This window comes from Epinephelus moara, chromosome 20 (assembly GCF_006386435.1).
Source record: "Epinephelus moara isolate mb chromosome 20, YSFRI_EMoa_1.0, whole genome shotgun sequence".
NCBI lineage: Eukaryota > Metazoa > Chordata > Actinopteri > Perciformes > Serranidae > Epinephelus > Epinephelus moara.
The window spans coordinates 45,625,057-45,642,482 of record NC_065525.1 but is presented as its reverse complement, the minus strand read 5'-3'; the positions used below and the strand labels follow the sequence as shown (position 1 = coordinate 45,642,482).

The following is a 17,426-nucleotide window of genomic DNA, read 5'->3' as shown; positions in this document are numbered from 1 at the left end:
TGGGTTTTGATATTTGGATATTTGAAGAATAGAAGAAGAAGACGTGCCACTTTCTTCTGTTTTCTGACACTTGATAATTATAGACCAACTAACAGACTCACAGCAGTCGCATCCTTCTGATGAACTGACAGTAGTTGGGGTTATTAATAGATTATCCACAAGGTGGCAGTATCAACTTACCTTCTATAGTAGAGCTCAATGCAGAGGGGCAGTTACTGAGGTAGACATTTACCCTGTGGGTGGTAGGTGTTGGTGTAGTTGGGGTTGTTATTAGTAAGTCTGTGTGGGTAGTTGGGTAATAGGAATAAATGTTTAACTTGTGGTGGAGTTGTTGGGGAAAGTAGTGGTATGTATATTTATCCTGTGGGGGTAGTAGTGGTATATATGTACCCTGTGGGGGTAGTAGTGGTATATATTTACCCTGTGGGGGTAGTAGTGGGGGTAGTAGTGGTATATATTTACCCTGTGGGGGTAGTAGTGGTATATATTTACCCTGTGGGGGTATTAGTGGGGGTAGTAGTGGTATATATTTACCCTGTGGGGGTAGTAGTGGTATATATTTACCCTGTGGGGGTAGCTGTGGGGGTAGTAGTGCTGGTAGTGCAGCGGCTCGTCCTCGCTGGCCTCTCCTGGTTCAGGACTTTCTCTCTCCAGGCTGCTGACTGAACCCCGGTGAGGAGAGTCCGACACACTGGGCTCCCTGCCTTGAGGACAATCTGACACACGCACGCACGCACGCACGCACGCACGCACGCACGCACGCACACACACACACACACACAGAGTTTTACTACAGTTGTGAGCACCATCACTGACAGCATGTATTCTTTGACCAAACTATAAAGTGGATTGTTGTTACTATGAGAGGTAGTTAAGAGACGACAACACTCTGATAGCAGGAGTCTGTCTGTTATGTCACCTGAAGAGTCAGTGTCTTCTCTAATGGCTCCTCTATAAATGTTCTTTGTTAAATGTTAGTTTTATTAAGCCAGGAGTGTGACATGTAGCATTTTTAAAATATCTTCTCAAAGAGCTTTTGGGCCATCCTGTTGGCCTGAGGGTTTAATTCACTGACCATATAATTGTAATGTCCCCTTTGCTGCATGTTATCCCCCAACTCGCTCCCTGTGTTTCCTGTCAGCCTTTTACAGCCTCCTGTTTTAAAGGCTTATTTCCACTGTGGTCCTTTATAAAACCATAACACTAGTCAAGCCAGAACAGGCTGCCTGTTCCTGGCTCTCTCTGTTATATACGTCAGCCTGCAAGTTACTGAGAAACCTGTTTTCAAGGTCACTGTGAAGATGTGATCAATTTTAGGTTTGAATGTAAATGGCTCAGTTGTACAGCAGCAGAATAAATACATGTGTTTTTGTCCATTAAAGTCTTAAAATGAAACTATATAAAATGTGTTGAACCACCTCTCACAAAATAGCTGTGAGCGTCTTTGAGGTAATTCTGTAAATACGCACATTTTAATAGTTCAGTTAAAGCTGACCTGCTTCTCAACTGCTCGGCTTTCTGAAATGGTCAGGAAGCTGCAACATATATAAATTAAGTCTGAAGTTGAAACAGTGGTCATATGTAAAGCAGACATCTAAAAAGAAGTTAACTTTTCATCATCTTTTTTATACTCTTTGTCAAATTTTATATTTTCATATACTTCAGATATGGAAGCTGTGACATGGCTGTGTTAAAGCTCGGGGGTTTTTGGCTTCTCATATAAGTTTTTCTTACTCCAGTAAACTGTCTTGTTCCCTGAGTAAGATAAGTTTTCTAATATTAATGTACACAAAAAAATAAAAAATGTGGACTGTCAACATGTCACTTTGGATAATTTCCTCATCTTTTTATTCTCGCAAGAAAATTTTCTTCTTCCAAGGTAGAGAAATAAAACCAGCACACACACACACACACACACACACACATACACACACACACACACAGAGTTGGCTGGAGACAAGATAACTCCTGAGCGCTGAAGGGGAGCTTATGAGGCCGGTGTTTATCGCTGTTTACCTCCCTGTCATAATCCGCGCTCCGCTGGCGGCAGTTTTGTCATTGAACCATTACTCACAGATGCAGTGTGATAGCTGATCACATCTGATGGTAAACAAACTGACTCTCTCTTTCTCAGCACCACTGGTCCCTCACAGATCATTTGTAAATAATAAACATCAGTTCTCAGTTCAGTCGTTCTCGGGGTGGATTAAAACCCGGAGAACGACTGATGTGTGAGGCTGATATTGTTTAAATAAAACTGAGATCTGGACCAGTCAGTGTCATCCACCTGTGATATGATGAGCTTGGTTCACACTGACAGATTACATGTTTATTAACACTGGTCATTAATGGGAAGCCTCTGGTGTCACATAAAATAACCCATCTGTGGCATGTGCCAATACCCCAGACGTACCGCCCATCCACGATGGGGCCTCTATGGATTGGACATAGCTCTGACATGTCAAGGTATGGACAAGGAAAGTCTGGGGATGTCCTGTGGTGTTTGGCACCAGCGTTGTCACGGCAGATCTTTTGAGTCCTGTGGGTTGCGACATAACGTACCAGCATGTCCCAAGGATGCTCGATTGGATTTGGATCTGGGGGATTTGGAGGCCAGGTCAAGGCCTTCAGCTCGTTGTCATGTTCCTTGGGCCATTCCTGAGCAGTTGTTGCAGTGTGGCATGACACATCGTCCTGCCATTGGCTACTGCCATTGGGGAGTGTTGTTGCCATGAGGGGGTTTGCTTGATCCATAATGGTGTTTGGGTGGGTGGTGTGTGTCAAGTGGCATCCACATGAATGCTAGGACCCCATGTTTCCCAGCAGAACAATGCATTGGAACAAGATGATCGATGTTATTTACTTCACCTGTCAGTGGTTGTGTTTTGGCTGATTGGTGTATATTTCATCAGCTGCAGCTAATGAGCTAATTCATGTTAAACATGTGAGATGATAGATGGTATCATACTCAGCACCACACACCAACAGCATATGATGCTTATCAAAACACCAACATCTGTTGTTTTCCACTATAGACCGTACACAGTACATCTTGACATTCGTCATCATGGGTTGATGGGATACGTCACCGTCCTACCGTCACACAGTTGATGCATGCAACTTCCCTAAAATGCATCCACTACATGAAATAGCACTTCCTGGCTACTACTTCTGTCTGTGTGACGTGTCTGGTGTGTGTTACAGGTGACAAGTGATGCATTTCAAGCCCCATAATGATACAATATTATAAAAAAAAATGTAAGGCAGGCTGTTATTTCTAGAATAAGTCTGATTTCCCCAAACTGGGCAAATACATCAGACACTGGTGGTAGCTCAGGTCTGTGGGGACTTGGCTTAGGAAGGTTGCAGGTTTAAGTCCGACTCAGATCAAGTACAGAGTGTGGGCTGGTAGCTGAAGAGGTGCCAGTTTATTGGGTACGAGTGAGGTGCCATTGAGCAAGGCAATGAACCCCCATTGACCCAGGGGCACCACCCTACAGACCCTTTTACTGTTAGTAAACAGTGTGACTATGGCGGGGCATGGATGGAGGCAAAACAATTTTCCACAGACATTAGCCAGCGCTAGCTAGCAAGTTCTGTTGGCTTATTTGAGACGATGGAGGAAGATGGTAGTGGTGCATTAGGAATCTTACAAAGGAGGACCACACTTGTTTGTTTTGCTATGGAAGCTAACGTTAGCTAATGTGCTAAAAAGTTAGCGTTCCAGAGAAATCCAATATTCCTCTTAATCCCTCCCCAGTTTCTGATGAGGTGGACATGATAACCCTTAATACACATAACCTTATTCATCCCTACAACAGGAAATACTTTTTCCCTAACCTGATATGAAGTGTGCGCTGCACATGTGAGCATTTTTGATGATGGCCTCCGTCCAGTCCTTTGGTCTTATCACATTTAACCATAGTTGTCTTTGTTTTTGTTGACGGGCAGTGGCGGCTGGTTTTGAGCCATGACTCCTTCTATTCTGGCTCCCAATAACACAACAAGACAAACACATTTTAACACTCCTATGGAGCCTACAGCCCTGTGGGGGAGAGTCCTGTTTTGCCTCCAGCTAACAAACTGATATCATTGTGATGTCGGCTCTGAATGGGTCTATATGAAGATTTCTTTTTTTAATTCCAGATCAGACTGTGTAAATTCTCAGGTCTTTCTGTGGTTGTGGGTTTGGTTTCAGTCCAGCTGTAGAAATGTTTGTCACATTTTATAGGGCAGCTGAACAGAAGTGAAGAACTGAATCTGTCCAACTGCTTGTTGTCTCTACCTGAACAGTCCTTCCTCTGTCTGTCCATCTTGTCCACACAGTCCAACAGGCCGTCAATCTGAACCTTGATCACTGTCAGCTCCCTCTTTATGGCAAGCAGCTCCGCCATCTTCACTGCAGAGAGACAGACAGAGGTGAGTGGGAACAGTAGAAATACAGTAAAAGCTGCGTATGTGATACACTATGTTGTCAGAAGTATGTGGACACCCCCGTGTTCTTCTAACTTTACATAAGCAGTTTGTGTTCGTCCCTTTCCTCTTTCAACATGACGATGCCTCCGTGCACAAACCAGCTCTTAAAGAAATGGTTTCAGGTTTTTGTGTGGAGGAACTTGAGTCCTGACCTCAACCTCATCCAACACCTTTGGCATTAACTCTAACACTGACTGTGAGTCTGACCTGATCACCCAACATCAGTGTTGGCCCTCACTAATATAAATCGCTGCAGCAGGTTTCGACATCTGGCGGAAAGACTGAAACTAGAGGAGAGAAGATATGAGTGTAATGTCTGTGTTGCTTGGTGTGTAGTGTCTCTAGTTTCTAGTCATCAGTGGGAACATGAACCAACATGAACGATCACTCTCAACAGTTTTCTGAAATTGTGTTAAAGTGTTAACGTTTTAGGACTCTTCCTTCATAAGTTGGCTAAAATATTTAAAAATGGACCAGAGTTTGGTTTTATAGCTCCATGCAGATGCAAATGTCCAGTGACCCCTGCAGCCATCAAGCGTGTACTCTTACACCATTAAGTCCTCTTACCACTGCACTCCCACCTCCTTCCCCTGCACGAGCCTTCGCCCTCGCTGTGCTCTGCAATGGACCGCAGGCACCGCCAACAGCTCACCAAACGACCCTGAAAACTACTTCACTCCTGAAAGCTTTTCGACCTCGGGAGCTTGCAAAGGCAATCTAATTTCCTTGTGATGGGGCGAAGTAAAAACTATTAAGGCTTGTAATAAACTAGTATAAACAATTCTTATTTGCCACGCACTATTAACTCAGTCTAATTGCGAGCGCTGATAGGCTCGGCAGGAAGGAGAGCCCCGCGGTACAGAAGCTTTTAATGAAGAGACCATCTGGCGCCCCCCCTCCACCCCGCCTTCTCTGCAGCACCCTGGGGCCCTACCACCGAGACGAGGCATCACACAGGCGGGAGATAACATGAGCAGGGTTTTAGAAAAGGAAGGATCCTCTAAGTGCTCCAGGTTTCCACAGGAGCTCGTGTTGGCTGCACATTGAGATTTTAGAAAAGAAAAATGTTACAGCCACAAATGTGATCACCCAGGGCCTGGCTGTTGTGTGGGTTTGAAATTTAAAAGCCTTTAATTGGAGAAGGTTGAGGCATTTAAAACCCCTGCATATCGACCTCTGCCATCAGCAGGGTGTCAGTGTCTCTGCCCTCTCTGGTTAAAAGCTTTTTAACATTCAAACCCACACAAATGCAGTCATAATATTTCTTTTCATCGTTTACACACTGCAGCTTTGCGGTCATAACCCCAGTCATAATGATTTTTTATGTATTCATTTGGTTCAATGATCGTGGATCTCAGCAGAGAGATAAAACTGCATGACTCATAAATACTTCTGATAAACAAAAGCACAGGACAAAAATCTAAATCATCTGAATCACAACAGTCTTTGGAAAGTTGGCTTTAAGGAGGTGAAATACCCAAAGTTCAACATGTAGTTCAGCATGCTAGAAGACTCAATATGTACTATTAACATGCACGTGCAAAGATGTTGTAATGGAAAGAAGAACAGACTTGACACCTTTCAGCAATCAGTTGACAAGAAGTGGCTAGAAGTTTGGAATAATTATGACTTATTGATGGTAAACTAATGCCCCATTTCCACTGCTTGGTACAGCTCTGCTCAACTCAACTTGAAACACTCTTTTGGTTCTCCATTTGCAAAAGTTGTGGAGTGTACCTGGTACCTTTTTTGGTACCACTTCAGTCGAGGTTCCAAACGAGTTGAGCGGACACTAGAAGGTGGAGTTAAAGGTGGGACAGGCAGTTTAAATTTGCCGTCATTGGACATAAATCCCATAATGAATGTTAAGCATATTGTAATTCAAGTGGCCTGACAGAAAACTAGACTTCTGCAACTCCTCTTGGTTCTATTCTCTGGCTTTAGAAAATCTAGCTGATAATGGACATCCCTTCAGATGGTAAAAGCACTATTTACATATATGACACTATTACATTTAGTACTTTTCATGACTGTCTGTCCCTAGTGTTTGTCCTGTTGGAGCCAACACAGGAAGGTTCAGAGGGGTCGCCAAAAACTTTAGATTCGTCTTTTACGAACAACGAATGCCATGACAGTATGACCTGAAGTTGTTGAGACATCTTGCAGACTGACACAGTTTTAGACAAGCTGGTGAAGAAAGTCAAACATGTAGCAACAGCTGATGAATCTAAGACCAATATTCACTCTTCTTTTAGCTGTTTTTGGTCTCTTCCAACTCCTGAGAAAATATTTGGCCTTTTACTGCTAAATATTCCATTTCTGCAATATTTACAAAAAGGCCACGATCTTTACCTCAACTTAAAGTTCAGTTATGTTCAGTATGAACATTATCAGTGAACAGTTAAAATAATCAACATGTTCTCATCCGAGCGCCGCTTTGTCAGTGGACCTATACGCCAAATATGACATGGCAGGTACCCTCCTGTTATGGATGTTCAGGGATGTTGTGTCAGTTAATGCTCTTTACATGCACTGCATCTTTTCAAATACACTTTTAGTTTTTCAAGAAATGTAAAGTTTCTGCTCGTTACATGCATACAGTCTGTTTTTTAAAAAAAAACAAGGTTTAAGGTTTACTTCCTCAACTTTGGGCAACAAAAGCAGGTTGCCGGTAGTGTTAACAAACTGTCGCTGACCCATGCGTATCATACTGCTGCAAAAGGTGCCTATCTTCCATCAGATCACTGACAAAGCAGTGGTTATTTGACGAGTTGGGAGAACAGGCTGAAATAAACGTTAGGACTGTTGGAGTGTTTGTTTCTCTCTTACATTTGCTGTCAGACGAGGACGTGTGTGTGTTGGTGCTCTTGCTGGAACCTCTGCTGCTCTTCGTCCTCAGAACTGCTGTTGAAGAGGAAGAGGAGGAGGAGGAGGAAGATGAAGGGCGGGGCCGTTTGACAGGACTGGGATCCGCTGGGACTGAGGAGGGGACACGCTGGTAGTCAAACACCCTGCAAAACACACACACAGACAGAGTCCCATTATGCACTGCTGCCTGAGGCTGTGGCCTGTTCTCTTGATTGTTTTATTACTGTAATGAAGTGGAGGGTAATTTATGTCATCAACAGATTTCTTCTTTGTGTTTGCAACAAACTGAACAGCGGATCAGTCTGTCAAGTCATTTATAATATATAGAAATAAAAGTTTTTAAATGAAGCAGTTAAGGAAGAAATAGAAAAGAAATAATCTTTGTTTATCACAAGTACACCACTTTTAAATGTTATAAAATGAATCCACTAAAAGGCATTTTGTTGCTTGAATGACTGACACTGATATCTGATGTCTTGGCAGTAGTCTGGTGTTTTTCTATACTTTTCTGATTGTCGACAAATCCCATGAAAAGACACAATTTAACATGTAAGCCCATCTCGCAGTACTTCCTGACTTCCTGTCTGTGGCTCTCAGCTCCAAGCCCATTGGTCAGCTGATCCATCAGCTGACGTAGCTGGGATGTGAGCTGAGCTTGACACTGTGCCTTAATTAATGCTAACCAACACCGACTTTCACCCAGGAGAGTGGTGTTTGCATCCCATAAGATTCTAAAGCCAAACCCTGTTTGTTTTTCCTAAACCTAACCACGTGCTTTAGTTGTTGGGGGAAGAAAAAACGTCACACTTATTTTGAAAGAGACTGCATATGTGGTAGATGGGTTCAACAACCACCAACTTTCACCCGGGAGAGCGGTGTTGGCGTCCTATAAGATTATAAAGACAAACCCTGTTCTTTTTCCCTCAATCTAACCACATGTGTTAGTCCTTGGAGTACTGACATAGTGTGTATATTTTAAAAGAGAAGGGACATTTCCTGTAAAAACGAAAGTGTATTTTGAAAGACGACAATGCATGTAACAGGCAAAACTTGACACGACATCCCAGAGCATCAACCACCGGCGGACCCAGGGTACCTTTCGCATCGTATCTGGACGTGGAAAGTCCATGAGCAAACGTTGATATGTGACAAGGTCGCAGTGAGAATGTGTCGGAAGGTGAGAAAGTTGTCCGTTTCTGTTTTAAAGCCACTTCAGCAGGGAGACAAGTGTTTAAACCCAGCGCCTCTGCCTGAAGGACGTTCTCTGCTTCATCCACTTCCCAGAAGAAATACCCCTTAATTCTTATAAAAGTATTAAAATGATCTATAAGGAAATTAATTGGGAATGAAAGCTCTAACATTATGATGTAGCTGAAAGTCAAGTGAAAGTGAATTTGGTCTTAAACCTGCAGCCCAGCTGTTACCTGCTTGAGGTGAGCTGAAACTTTATGAAGGACAGAACAATTTATCTTATAAAAACTGATAACTGGCACTGATTTCATTTCATCAAATAATCCCACATTGCCTCTTTTCAGCGCCGCCTGCTTTACTTCGTTCTTCTAGCAGGCGTTGGTGCTAACTGATAGAGTGTGATGTGCTGCAGGTGAGATCTGACTGACACCTCCAATTTGATGCAGAGAGCGATAGAGGAGGCGATCGGGAGGACGACGAGCAGCCTTTCCTCTCCCTGTCAACCTCTGCTGTCTATCACAGCAGCCATCTACAGCTGGAGGAGGACTGACTGCAGGGGAAACATGAATACACTTCATCTCTTTTACTGTCACATAAATAAACATGCATAAACACACGCACCTGCATGTACACAATTCATTTCAAAAGCTGCTTTAATGGTGTGGAAACCATTTGCACTTCAAAGGCCTGAGGAAAATGATATCATGTGTGCCACAAAGACATGTTACAATGATTGGGGGGTTTTCACATGACATGAGAAGCTACAGGCTGCAGGTATCCTCCATGTGCCTGCAGGTTTATGAGATGAAGGAGAGTAATTATATGCACATCACGTAGATGCAAGCCTATCAAAAAACAGCGTTCGCCAAGGATACTCAACTGTCTTTGCCTGGGGGCCACGTTTGGAAAATGACAGGAGACCATTGGCCAGTTGAAGGTACACTGTGCAGGGTTGTTGGTTACTGTTTGATATTTTTCAGTATGGCCTTTGTATTACTGTTTTTTTTTTTTTTTTCACCTAAATACATAAATATAGAAACGAGTGAATGTGGGGTTGGCTTTCACTTTCACTTTCTCTGGTGAGCATGTGTACAAACATATATCTTCATTTATCAAACATATCAAATTCATCACCCAAAAGAGGCAAAATCGTTAATACATGTACAGAAAATTGTGTCTAAAAAAACCCCTCTATAAAATTAGTTGGAGTGGAGTATTTTCATAGTATTGTATTAGTACTTTTACTTAAGTAAAGGACTTGAGTACGTTTTCCACAACTGCCCATCAAGCACAGCACGATGTGACGCCATGCAAAGTTTACCCCATTCATTTTCTATGAGCACTGTGGGATTCCAGGACTGATGTGAAACTACAATTACTGCCTCACAGCTAGAGTTACAGTTAACATCCATGTCTGTGAAAACATGGATGAGATGAATGCAAGGTCACAGTGACCTCTGCCTTTGACCGGCAACATCTCATCAGTTCATTGTTGAGTCCAAGTGAACGTTTGTGCCAAATTTGAAGAGATTCCCTCAAGGTATTCTTGAGATATCATGTCCATGAGAATGTGATGGACAAGGTCACAGTCACCTTAACCTTTGACCACCAAATTCTAATCAGTTTATGCTTGATTCAAATATAAGAAATTCCCTCAAGGCATTCTTAAGATATCATGTTCACAAGAATGAGACGGACAAGGTCACAGTGACTTTTAACCACCAATATCTAATCAATTCATTCTTGAGTCAAAGTTGATATTTGTGCCAAATTTAAGGGAAATTCCCTCAAGGTGGTCTTGAGATATCACGTTCACAAGAATGAGACAGATGTAAGGTCACAGTGACCTTGACCTTTGACCACCAAAATCTAATCAGTTCATTGAGTCCAAGTGAATGTTTGTGCCACATTTGAAGAAATTCCCTCAAGGTGTTCTTAAGATATCTTATTCACGAGAAATTAACAGACAAGGTCACAGTGACTTTAACCTTTGACCACCAAATTCTAATCAGTTTATGCTTGACTCAAAGTGAGTGTTCATGCCAAATTTGAAGAAATTCCCTCAAGGTATTCTTGAGATACATGTTCACGAGAATGGGATGGATGGACATACGGACTGACATACTTTTCGCCGGTGCAGAGACATAAAAACCACCTCTTGTCCAAAAACAAATAAAGTTATCAAAATGTGAAAAAGTTAAAGTTCCATAAAAGTTTTTGTAAAAACAGATTCCAGCTGTAAAAGACGACCTAAAAATACAGACACTCTTCAGTCAAAGAGAACAGGAGGTTTCTCTCGTTACTCTCAAACTTCCAGCCTGCAGCTCTGACTTTCCTCATACAGACTTTATTTTTATCTCCATCTTATAGACTTCAGTATTCTGATTTTCATGTCTTTCTGTGGAGCACTTTGTGAGCGCTGCTGTTCTCTCAGTGTGACACAAACGTTTACTGCAGTGACGGAGAAGTACATCAGCACAGCAGAGGATTAACATATGATCAGCAACTTTCTAAATTGGTGAGGTGGTTTGATCAGCACATACATATTCAGACCTGACGCTGTGTTTGTCCCTGCAGTCTCAACACATCAGGATAACCGGTGAGTGTGTGAGGAAGTGTGTGTTGGTCGAGGGGGGCTACTGTACCTCGCTAAGCTGATAATCCGCAGCCCGGCAGATAAACGCCTATAAATATTTACAGGGCGGCGATGTTGACACGGCCGGGCTGCACAGCTTTACATCCTGTCTCACTCCGTATGGAGCGAGGCGGCCCGGCTGTGGAGTTACACTCACAAATTGAAGCTGTGTAATTCTCCAGATAAAAATGAAGTAAATAAAATACTCCAGATCATCCCTGGAGGCTTTTCAGAGGAGGCAGTGTGCATAAAATACTGTCCTTCTGTTGGCTGGATGGGTCAAATATTCTGCTGGGTCTGGACAAACACTGCTCAGGTGTTTTACACAAAATAACCGAGTAAAAAAGATTCAGAGGATCATTATGTCTGAGATCCTCTAATCCCACAGTGCACTGCTCCCACAGCATCCCAACACAATCATCAGAATAAATGTTGGCTTTGTATATTTCTGCACATTATTATGTAGCGGATATATTAAAACCTAGAGTTTCAACAATGTTGTTGTTAGGTTTAGGTACAAAAACCCCTTGATCAGGGTTAGAGATTAAGATTACGTTTGGCCTAAAATTTTGATGTCAAAACCCAGTTTCGATGTCACAATCCCAGGAGGAAACACGGGGATGTCTCAGTAAAATCAATGGCTTTTTGTGGCACTATCCCAGCCGGAAATCCAGTGTCAGGTTGCTAAAAACATCATTGTTTGGCGGCTAAAAGCTGCTGAAAATGCAACGATGACTCACTGAAAAACAGGCTTGACACTTCTAGATGTCATGCCATCCACTAACCCCTCCGCCTTCAGATGACAAAGTCACCTCAAATACTACGTCACTTGAGAAACATCGATATGGTTTACAAAAATGTACAATGTCAACATTTTCCTCTGGCGACTGGGCTGAACATCCCCTCATATAGACACCTGAGGCCTGTACTACGAACCAGGATTTGGAGTTAGCGAGGTTACTTCAGGGTTAACTCTCAAATCATCCGATTGGACAATGGGAAAAAACTGGTGGATTGCCCCCTCTGGGTTGGGAGAGAGTTACTGCCTCAAGAGAGGGAGTTCAAGTATCTCGGGGTCTTGTTCCCGAGCGGGGGTAAAATGGAGCGTCAGATGGATTGGCAGTTTGGTGCAGCTTCTGCAGTGATACGGGCACTGTGCTGGACCATCGTGGAGAAGAGGGAGCTGAGCCGGAAGGCAAAGATTTCGATTTACTGGTCCATCTATATCCCAACCCTCACCTATAGTCATGAGCTCTGGGTAGTGACTGAAAGAATGAGGCCAAAATGAGTTTCCTCTGTAGGGTGTCTGGGCTCAGCCTTAGAGATAGGGGGAGGGGCTCGGACATCAGGAGGGAGCTCGGAGTAGAGCCGCTGCTCCTTCATGTCCAAAGGGGTCAGTTGAGGTGGTTCAACATCTGATCAGGGTCCTCCTGGGCGCCTCCTGTTAGAGGGGTTTTGGGCACGTCCCACTGGTAGGAGGCCCCGGGGCAGACCCAGGACACACTGGAGGGATTATATATCTCATCTGGTCTGGGAACACCTCGGGGTCCTCCAGGAGGAGCTGGAAAGTGTCGCTGGGGAGAGGGACATCTGGAGTGCTTTGCTCAGCCTGCTGCCCCTGCGACCCGGCCCCGGATAAGCGGATGAAAATGGATGGATGGGCTGTATCTTCAGTAGCTAGCTAGCTAACACTACACTTTTCGAGGTTTTATTTTGGTTTTGGAAACGTATATCTTTTTCCAACCTCTCCAGGTAACGAGTATCATCAGGCACAACATTTAGCTCCAAATCCACAAAACCAGCCTGGAAATGAAGGAAATCTAAAACGACTGCATGAGAGTCAATGGAGCACAGCTGTGTTGTTGTTGGACCCTGGTCTGAGCCGGCCAAATGCTACGTTATGATTGGCCCGTCTGCGTCTGGGAGCAGGACTTAGAAAAGGGTCAATTTGAAGGACGTTAAGGTTTGGTCAGATTTATGTTCAAAATCAACTTTGTTAGGGTTGAGGGAACAAACTCAATGAAGTGAGGGGAAGTTTGGTCGAGTTGAGGGAAACAAACAGCTGTCCTGTGTTTAAGTTTGACTTCTTGTCGATATTTATAATAACGTCACAGTACTTCCTCTTGTGCTCCTGAGACATAATTCCTGCGGCCACTAGAGGGCTTTCACGTAAAAAAAATGTGTTTGGGGCACTTTGTGGGACAGTGTCATCACACACTTTGTGGGACAGTGTCATCACACACTTTCTGAGACGGTCTCATCACACACTTTGTGGGACAGTCTCATCACACACTTTGTGGGACAGTGTAATCACACACTTTGTGGGATGGTCTCATCACACACTTTGTGAGACAGTCTTATCACACACTTTGTGAGACAGTCTTATCACAAACTTTGTGAGACAGTGTCATCACACACTTTGTGAGACGGTCTCATCACGCACTTTGTGAGACGGTCTCATCACGCACTTTGTGGGACAGTCTCATCACACACTTTGTGGGACAGTCTCATCACACACTTTCTGGGACAGTCTCATCACACACTTTGTGAGACGGTCTCATCACGCACTTTGTGAGACGGTCTCATCACACACTTTGTGAGACAGTCTCATCACGCACTTTGTGGGACAGTCTCATCACACACTTTCTGGGACAGTCTCATCACACACTTTGTGAGACGGTCTCATCACACACTTTGTGAGACGGTCTCATCACACACCTTGTCCACCTTTCCATTACACAGTCACATGTTTAAAATGTGTCCTTTTTTTTCTCGTTTGAACGAACAACTGATGCTGTAATTTTTCTGGTGACTCAGACTGTCCTGCAGTAACTGAACCACAACCAGAGCTGCACTATGCAAATGAATCATGCGGGCCTCTGTGTTGAAATGAGGGCATGTGTGAGGAAATAAGTGAGGAGGAGACAGAGAGGGTGATGCAGACGAGTGAACAGAGGGAGGGAGGGAGGATGGAAACTGAGCGGAGCGTTTATCTGAGCGGCTGCCGGCTGCCAACACACTCGTTTTTCATGCTGTCAGCCTCTTTTTCTCCCGCTCTACCCTCATCTGTTGTTCCCTCCATCCTCTTCCTCCTCTCTTTCATCCCCTGCCTCTTCTTCTGCAGCTAACATACAGTTATCCTCCTCCTCCTCCACCTCCTCCACCTGTCCTTGGCGGCCTGCAGTGATCTGTGTTTTCAGCCCGTGGTGGGGCGGTCACTGCGCCGTCAGTCCGCTGCTGTTTCCACTTTTTTGCATTTTAGTTAGACATTTGTTTCTTTTAACCTTTCTGTGAAAGTCAAGAGAGTGAGTGAGGCTGCTGTTCCTCAGGATCACCTTGTTCCACTGCAGACAGAGGGGACGGCGTCGGAGCAAACTTCCTGTATGTAGTCTGTGGAGCAGTTTCAAATGACACTGTGACATTTGGTAGAGTGAAATGTGATCACCTCGCCTCTGAAAAGCTCCGTCTCAGGAAGTTAACATTATATTATCTTATTGTGAATCTTATCTTACCATGTACTCATACCTGTCATTTGTACAGATATGTACTAATATATGCACCACATATTTTATACTCATACTTTTACCTGCACCATATATTTTATATGTATTCTTACACCTGCACTATCTACTGTATATTACACTCATACTTTTACCTGCAGAATATATTTACATTTATACTTTTCCCTTCACTATGTATTTCATACTTATCCTTTCAACTGCACTGTGTTTATTTAACACTTACACCTTCACTATGTATTTTATACTTATACTTGTAATTGTACTATGCATTTCACACTTCCACTTATACCTGCACTATATGTGTTTTACACTTAAACTTTAAACCGCACTATGTATTTTATATTTATACTTTTACCATCACTATACTTTTTTTTACTTGCATATACTCTTGCATTATATATTTTATACACTCTGCACTCTAAGTATTAAACTCATACCTGCAGTATATATTTACTAAAAATGTAGTTGGCCACATTCTAGTTTTAGTTTACTTTTCATTTATTTATTTATTTTATGTTTATTTCATGTAATGTTGCATTAAGTACTACTTCCTAACACGTATGTAATTATATACAACTATAACTACACAGTCTCACACTGAAGAGACAATAGTTTCATCCAACGAGAAACATCAGACACATTTGAAGTATTTGTGTATTTCTAAGACAAATGTGACTCCACAGAGGAGACACTTTATCTTCCTTCTGCTCCTTCACTCAGTCATGGGAGGTATTTCTGCTCTCCCTGCTTTTATATCACAGTATGAAGTATCTGTGAGGAAGGCTGAGCCTCTGATTGTGCTCTGGTTTATCTGCAGCCGTGCTGTGATATCGCAGGTGAGTTCAGAGCAGCTCATGGAGGAGGAATTACAGGTTTGAGAGAGAGGAGATGATTTATAACCAACTCCTGTTTCTACTGGATTGCCGCTCTCTTTCACTCTAAATGTGCCGTTGTGGCACATTTCCCTGACAAACACCGGCAGAGTGTTTGTTGTTTTTTTCTCTGTTGTCTAGAATTTGCTGAGTCCTGTGTGTGCACAAATAAGAGCCGTGTCACCTTCAGTGCTGTCACAGAGTTTTACAGGCTGCGAATAAGCAGCAGATAAAAATGTGTTTCCGGCACGGCGGATTATTTTTCCTCACTGCTGTGTTTGTGAGCAGAGCACGTTGCTACTGAGAAGAATACAATTAACTGGGACTAACATTTATAAAATGTAGTAATAATAAAAGAAATTTTGATTTATGGAATTAAACATCAAATCTTTTGACATCAATCTGCTTTAGTCAGGCAGATCATTTCAGGAGCATGTTTCACTGGTCTTCAAATCTTTTCTCTGTGAACTGGATCACAGCTGAACTGGAGCAGTGTCTGGAAAGTTTACATCTAAAATCTGCAGGATGTTTCGCCTTCTTAAAGGGGGATTCCACTCATTTTACACCTCAAAGTGTGTTTACAGGTGTCTGTTGTATAAAGCCTTTAGTGTGTCCAGAGGGAGCTGTGTGAAGTCTGATAAATGTCCTCCAGTGATGTTACTTAAGTCAGCATCGATTGAAGACTACAAGTCTGAAGAGTAAAAAAAGATCTGGAGGTGTTGTTACAGAGAAGGGAGCTCCTCATCTCTGCTGCCGGCCAGACACTCAACATCAGTCACAAAACCCGAATTTCAGACTCTGTTGGAGGCTAATTTGCACTGGCAGCAGGTTTTGACAAGAACAAAGATAATGTAGAATAAAGACGATATCTCTGGTTCTGATGCATCAGTTATGCCACTGTGCAAGACAGAGTGCGAACCATTTTTGAGGTAACACCATCTTTTGCTGCATTCAGGAACCCTTTTTATACAGAGATGGTGCAACAGAGCCGCTACGAAGTCACTTCTTTGTGATGCCTTTGCATTTTTACGCAGACATGAAACACAGCGGCATCATGATGGTCCAGCGTGTGATTTCAGACAGCATGCTGACATCCCGGAATCAAAAGAGACGCGACAGGTGTGACTTGTACCACAATTGCTTCACCCTCAAATGTGACATACAACATACCATCCTCATCCTCACTGTGACCTCGTCACATGTCCACGTTTGGTCATGGACTTTCCACGTCCACATATGACGTCCAAGGTACCCTGGCTGTGTTGGTTGTTGACGTTCTGGGACGCCATGTCAACTTCAGCCTGTTACATGCATTGTCTGTTTTCAAAATACACTTCTGTTTTCACAGGAAATGTACAGTTTGCATACAGTCTCTTTCAAAATAAAAGCACTACGTCAGTACAACACCGTGTACTGACAGTTTTTCCGGTAGCATCTTATGCACGTGGTTGGATTCAGGAAAAAAGAACAGGGTTTATAATCTTACAGAACGTGAACACCGCTCTCTCAGGTGAAAGTCGATATTTGTTGATTCATATTTATTATTATTAATCTGAATCCGTAAAGTAACTGAAGCTGTTATATATAATATATATAGTGAAGTAGAAGTATAAAGAAGCATAAAATGGAAACACTCAGGTAAAGTACAAGTACCTTTGAAAATGTACTTGAGTAAAAGTACTGCTGTAAGTAGTGCTGTTGTTGTGAACACATGAATGTCTGTAGTGTAACACTGAGTCCAGTGCGATGAGCCGACAGCAGGAAACACTGCAGTGGTTCTGCTACAGGAAACACAAGGACACGTCAAGGTTCATGTAAAGCAACACACACACACACACACACACACACACACAACCCCTCTGT

The 17,426-nt window shown here is 43.0% G+C and overlaps 1 protein-coding gene across 1 annotated transcript in view; it reads right to left on the bottom strand.

The window, feature by feature from the left end:
* LOC126407763 (RNA-binding Raly-like protein) overlaps positions 1–17,426 on the bottom strand; it is a 63,019-nt gene that overhangs the window by 5,401 nt on the left and 40,192 nt on the right. Inside the window, exons 4-6 of the mRNA XM_050072955.1 lie at positions 7,306–7,487; positions 4,286–4,399; positions 565–716 (exon numbers count right to left, since the gene is read on the bottom strand). Of these exons, the coding sequence (XP_049928912.1) occupies positions 565–716; positions 4,286–4,399; positions 7,306–7,487 (448 nt within the window). The remainder of the gene's footprint in view (positions 1–564; positions 717–4,285; positions 4,400–7,305; positions 7,488–17,426) is intronic.